Source organism: Artibeus jamaicensis, unplaced genomic scaffold, assembly GCF_021234435.1.
Source record: "Artibeus jamaicensis isolate MK-2021 breed Jamaican fruit bat unplaced genomic scaffold, CSHL_Jam_final contig_519, whole genome shotgun sequence".
Taxonomy (NCBI): Eukaryota; Metazoa; Chordata; class Mammalia; order Chiroptera; family Phyllostomidae; genus Artibeus; species Artibeus jamaicensis.
In genome coordinates, this window is record NW_026521871.1 from 52997678 (window position 1) to 53003865 (window position 6188).

Here is a 6188-nt window from a genome sequence, read left to right on the forward strand (position 1 = left end):
CAGGGGATGAACAACCAGTACGTGCGCCGGGAGGTCTTCTGCCGGAACACCTGTCACGAGCTCAAGCGCTTCTGGGAGCGGGAGATCGGCAAGCAGACTTTCTACCGCCAGTCGGAGGAGCACCGCCTGGGAAGAAGCGCGCTGCAAAAGTACGTGGCTAATCTGTTTCTTATTAGTTAGTTTTTAGAAAGAGACTATTTTTTAGGGCAGGTTCACAGCAAAATTGAGCATCCTTGTGCGTCTATTTCTTTATGCATAATTGATTTTCACAGAAGAATGCCAGGTGGGCATCTCAGAGGATGAAATTATTTAAATTTTCCACGTATATGTTGCTGCCACCACTTATAGTTCACGAATGTGTACATATTTATCTTTATAAATGGGAGGAAAATCTCTCCTGTCACTGGTTCTAGTGCATGAAGGTTACACCAAATTTGGATATCGCTTTTTTAATTCCATTTGACAATCTTTACACTTTAATTGGATTGTTTACATCATTGAAATCAATTGGTCTGATTGGGTTTAAATCTACCATCTTGTCAGGCTTTCTATTTCTCTCATCTTTTTCTGCGTTCCCTCAGATGAAATATTTTTATGATTCCATTTTATCTCCTCAGTTGGCTTTTTCGAGACATCTTTTTGTGCTGCTTTATCGGCTGGTTTAGGATTTAGATGTGCGTCCTGAACTTGCCACACCTGCCTTCGAGGCCGCATTGCGCCCCATGCAGTGTAAGAACCCCAGCGCGGCAGCCCCATTTGCCCCCTCCTGGCCTTCGTGCCATGGTAACAAGCGCATTTTGACTTCCACCTGTGCTATAAGCCCCATGTCACAGTTAATAGTTTTGCTTTCAACCACTGGTTATCTTTGAAAGATTTAAATAGTAAGGGAAAGTTACTAATGTGCACCCACAGCTGCCTCGTCAGATGCTTGCATTCCACTGGGACCCCATTTCCACGGGGCGCCATTTCCACAGGGAGCCGTTTCCATGGGGCACTATTTCCTTCTGCTTGAAGGGACAGCCTTGCACATGCGCCGTGACAGTCTGCCAGTGATGAATTCTGTTTTTACACACCTGAAAACCTGTTTTTCAAGGACAGTCTTGTTGGGTAAACAATTCTAGATTGACAGAGTTTTCCCCCCAATATGTTAAAGATGTTGCACTTTCAAGGAAAAGTTAAGAGGATTAAGATCAGAATACTTTGAACAGACAAGAGAATTCAAATATGTACATAGTTAATTTGCAAGTCCTCTGCAGTCCCTCTACAACCTGAAAACACACACACACACACACCCCTTCAAGGGAAAAAAGGAAGGAAGCTTCCCCTGAACCAACAGTCAAGGAGTGAGCCCTCCCTTTCTGTGGGTTTTGTTCCTATGCTCAGGCTCAGAGAGGAATGGAAGCAGAGGCTGGAAACCAAGCTGAGGCTGCGGAACAATCAAGATGACACTGAAAAGCAGGCCAACGTTGGCCGCGAGCTCCTGGCTTCACTGACGCCAGAGGGCACGAAGCCCTGAGCCCACTCCGCCGGGAGAAGCCGGTCAGCACACACGGCCGAGCCCCTCTGCTGCGCCACACGGATCTCACGCCACTGTCTCCCCGACCCGTGGGGGGTTTGCCTGCAGCCCCTTTCCCAGTGCTCGATGGAATTATCGGCCAGATCAGTCCTCTCTGCGTGTCTCTAAAGATGAGCTTGTTTAATACCGAAGCTCCATGTCTAGTATTGAAATCCAAGTATTTTCACTTCTAAGCACAGTAGGGGGCGACCGCTTTTCTTCCAGGAAAGTCTCCTGTCCTCCTTTCTCTCGTTTTCTTTTTATGACAAGAAAAATGCATCTACCTGCCGCAGTAAAAATACTGTAAATACTCATTACGATAAGGTTTGCAAATCAATCGATCTAATGCCATTTTTTTCTTCATATGAAATTAATTTTGGCTTATTGAAAAACATGCTTCTCCAGACCTCTTCAATAAGATCAGGGCCATTTTAATAAAACTTGGTTGCCTGCACTTCCTGGAGTGAGTTTTATTGCTTTATTTAAAACCACCACTTGCTTGTGCTGGTTAGCTCCCTGCCAGCTCAGCTAGAGTCTATTTGGCCACCCCGACCCAGTGTCTGCCATACAGATTCTGAACTGTGAAAGGTCACCACCACTCCCCAGACCTCCCTCGGGTCCCCGGTGCAGGGCTGCTGATTCTAACAGCGTAAACCGGAACTGGGCCTGGGGCAACAGTTTCCAACCAGGCCTAGGAAGCAGGGAGGTGCCCACGGGGAAAGTGCACGACAGCGGGAAGTCACACCTTCCACACACAGGGGCCATGTGACCGGGAGACACAGGCCAGGGGAGATTCGGGACTGTAGCAAGTGTGGCTTTCCAGTCCTTGAAACGCCCTGATGTGCCACGTGGTGCTCCATCCACATCCCCTGGGAGCCAAGAAGGCTGCTTCACGGCAGCAGGAGGCCAGAAGCGCTGGGGGAGCGTTTGCCCAGGCCTCCCACTTCTGTGACCTGGGGCACAGGGCTCGGAGCCCTCCCCTCTGATAGGGTCCCTCGTGCAGTCTGGGATTCAATTCAACTAATAAATTACGAATTCCAGCCAGGTTCCTTTGGGCCCATTTTCATGAAAGAGCTTTTGTCGGGTATAGAAGGAAAATAGAAATTAAATAAAGGGAGAAGAGAAGACACGGCTTGTGGGCTGGAAGGCTCTCCGAAGTGAAGGCCAGCCATCATGAAGACACCGCTGCTGGAATCTCACTCGGAGGAGTGAGGCAGGAAATGCAGGTGAATATTGTGTGTTTACTGGTTCACTGTGGGCCAGGCACTGCGCTATAAATAACCAGAATCCCGCAGGGAAAACCAGGAGCACTGGCTCCGGGGGCTACAGTCTAGGGACGCTGGCAGAAAACTCAGGGTTGTTAGAGTAAGAGACTTCAGTGCTGGGAGCCACAGCAGGTAGTGGGTGCCTTAGCCTCTGAAAGCTTTGTAAGGACAGGCTGGTTAAGCCCAAGTAATCACCATGCAGGTAAAGGTAAGATTCAGGGCTCCTGGGTCCTGGAGCTTTGAGGGGATACCTTCGGAAAAGCTGAATGGGGGTGAGAAGAAGGGGTAGCAAGAGCAGAATCCCGTAGGGTGCTGGCCAGGGGAGTGCCACACGGCCGTGGGCCTGGAGGGTTGTCGGCACCAACAGGTGGGAGGACCGAGGTGGGAAGGCCCGCTGGGAGCGTCTGCAGATGCCTCCCCAGAGAGGCAAGAGGGCCCACACTCGGGCACTCGTGCAGCCCAGGCGGGGAAGGAGAGGGGGGGAGCATGAGGGCTGTCCTCTCACAACACTGGGGGCCAGGAGTCCAAGACCAAACGCCAGGACGCTCCGCTTCCTGTGTTGTAGATGGCCACCTTCTCACCATGTGCTGACATGGCTCCGGAGCGTGAGTGCTATCTGATGTCCCTTCTTGTAAAGGCATGATTCCCACCACAAGGGCCCCACCCCCATGCCCTCATCTAAACCCAATTGCCTCTCAAGGCTTCAATCTCCAAATAGTATCACACTGGGGTTTGAGGTTTCGACCTGCGAATTGAGATGGGGGGGGGGGACGACACAGTTCAGTCCAAAGCAGAATAGGGGACTTGAAATCTGTGTATCAAGTCCTGGGCACATCACATTTATAAAACTGACCAGGATTAACACAGCAAACGCTGCAATGCATGGAACACAGCCCAGGTGTCACGCTGGCCTCTGGGTAGCCCATAGCAGCGCAGCCAAGGCTTTGACAGGTAATGGACACGTACAACACAGCCCACAAACAGGAGCCAGGACATGCCTTCTCAACACAAATAGATTGCCTGCCTGCTAAAATAGATACGTAAGAAGGAGGGAGAGTCTCATAACCTCATACTCAAAATGTCCAGGGGCAGTCTAAAATTTCACAAGCCAAGGCAATTCCAACTCAAAGGAGAAAGGGTAAGGAACAGACCAAGATGCTGGAATTATCCACGAGGATATTCAAGCGGTTATACTAATGCTCCAACAAGCAATCATAAGCACTTCTTAAGCAAATTTAAAAAGTAAGAAAATGGAGGCATAGGTAGACACACTGTGCCTCCTCGCACAACCAAAAGAACAACAACAAATTTAAAAGCAAAAAACAACCAGAAGTGCCAGAAAATCGAACTGTATGGAAGTCCGACAACCAAGTAGTAGGAGAAGAAACATTCATCCAGACTGGTGGGAGGGGTGCAGATGGGCAGCCAGGTGGAGAGGACTCACGGCAAGGCAGCTCCTGGAGGATGTGGAGGACCTGGGTGGGCAAGGCAGTGGCTGGCAGACTGGGCAGTCCCACGTTTGCATGTGGATAAAACAGGAGAAACAACTGGGAAGTGAGAAAGACTGCAGCAACCCAGGTTGCTTTATTTCCAGCACTGGGAAATAAAGCCTCAAAATCTCTGATTGAAAAAACCTGTGGAGGTTGCGGCGGCCGGAGAAACTCCCAGCCTCACAGGAGAGTTCACTGGAGAGACCCACAGGGTCCTAGAACATACACAAACCCACCCACCTGGGAATCAGCACCAGAAGGGCCCAATTTGCTTGTGGGTGGCGGGGGAAGTGACTGAAAGCTGGCCCAGAGCCCAGCAAGCAGCATGGTTCCCTCTCGACCCCTCCCCCACATACAATGCCACAATGCATGGACGTGGGTGGCCCTGCCCCAGCAAATCCCTAACGCTCTGCCCCTTACTACATAACAGGCTCACCAAGACAAAAAAAATATGGCCCAAATGAAAGAACAGATCAAAGCTCCAGAAAAAATACAACTAAGTGAGGAAGAGATAGCCAAACTATCATATGCACAGTTCATAACACTGGTAATCAGGATGCTACAGAATTGGTTGAGTATGGTCACAAAATAGAGGAAAAAGTGAAGGCTATGAAAAGTAAAATAAAGAAAAATGCACAGGGAACCAACAGTGACAGGAAAGAAACTGGGACTCAAATCAATGGTTTGGAGCAGAAGGAAGAAACATTCAACCAGAACAGAATAAAGAAACAAGAATTCAAAAATATGAGGAGAGGCTTAGGAACCTCCAGAACAACTTTAAATGTTATAACATCTGACTCACAGGGATACCAGAAAGAGAAGAGGAAGAACAAGAAATTGAAAACTTATTTGAAAAAATAATGTAGGAGAACTTCCTCAATCTGGCAAAGAAAATAGACTTCCAGGAAGCTCAGAGAGTTCCAAAGAAGTTGGACCCAAGGAGGAACACACCAAGGCACATCATAATTACATTACTCAAGATGAAAGATAAAGAGAAAATCTTAAAAGCAGCAAGAGAAAAAGAGAGTTACCTATAAAGGAGTTCCCATTAGACTATCAGCTGATTTCTCAAAAGAAAACTTACAGAGAAGAAGGGGCTGGAAAGAAATATTCCAAGTCATGAAAGGCAAGGACCTACGTCCAAGATTGCTCTATCCAGCAAAGCTATCATTTAGAATGGAAAGGCAGATAACGTGCTTCCCAGATAAGGTCAAATTAAAGAAGTTCATCATCACCAAGCTCTTATTATATAAAATGGTTTATTTTAAAGATTTATTTATTTATCTTTAGAAGAAAGAGAAGAAAGGGAGAGAAAGATCAATGTGTGGATGTGTGGTTGCCTCTCATGCGTCCCCTGCTGGGAACTGGCATGTGCCCTGACTGGGAATAGAACTGTGATTCTTTAGTTCACAGACCCGCACTGAATCCACTGAGCTACACCAGCCAGAGCCTACATGAAATGTTAAAAGAACTTATCTAAGAAAAAGAAGATGATAAAAAAAATATGAACAGTAAAATGACAATAAACCCACAACTATCAACAACTGAACCTAAAAAAAACAAAAACAAAAAACAAACTAAGCAAACAAGTAGAACAGGAACACAATCACAGAAATGGAGATCACATGGAGGGTTATCAGTAGGGGGGGGTAAAGGGGAGACTGGGGAAAAGGTACATGGAATAAGAAGCACAAATAGTAGGTACAAAATAGACAGGGGGAGGTTAAGAATAGTATAGGAAATGTAGAAGACAAAGAACTTACATGTATGATCCATGGACATGAACTAAGGTGGGGAATGAGGGTGGGAAGGGACATGCAGGGTAAAGGGGAAGAAATGGGACAACTGTAATAGCATAATCAATAAAATATATATTTT

General features: G+C 47.3%; 1 protein-coding gene across 1 annotated transcript; it reads left to right on the forward strand.

The window, feature by feature from the left end:
• Positions 1–1516, forward strand: FAM240A (family with sequence similarity 240 member A). The gene is made up of 2 exons (XM_037129239.1): positions 1–149; positions 1384–1516. Exons 1-2 carry the CDS (start codon positions 7–9, stop codon positions 1514–1516), a joined length of 276 nt encoding a protein of 91 aa, XP_036985134.1. The 5' UTR covers positions 1–6.
• The last annotated feature ends 4672 nt before the right edge of the window (positions 1517–6188 follow it).

Excerpts from the sequence above, each read along its gene's own strand:
- FAM240A (XM_037129239.1), top strand. The coding sequence starts at position 7 with ATGAACAACCAGTACGTGCGCCGGGAGGTCTTCTGCCGGAACACCTGT. Across the intron at positions 150-1,383 it reads GGAAGAAGCGCGCTGCAAAA|GCTCAGAGAGGAATGGAAGC; the intron begins GTACGTGGCTAA and ends TCCTATGCTCAG.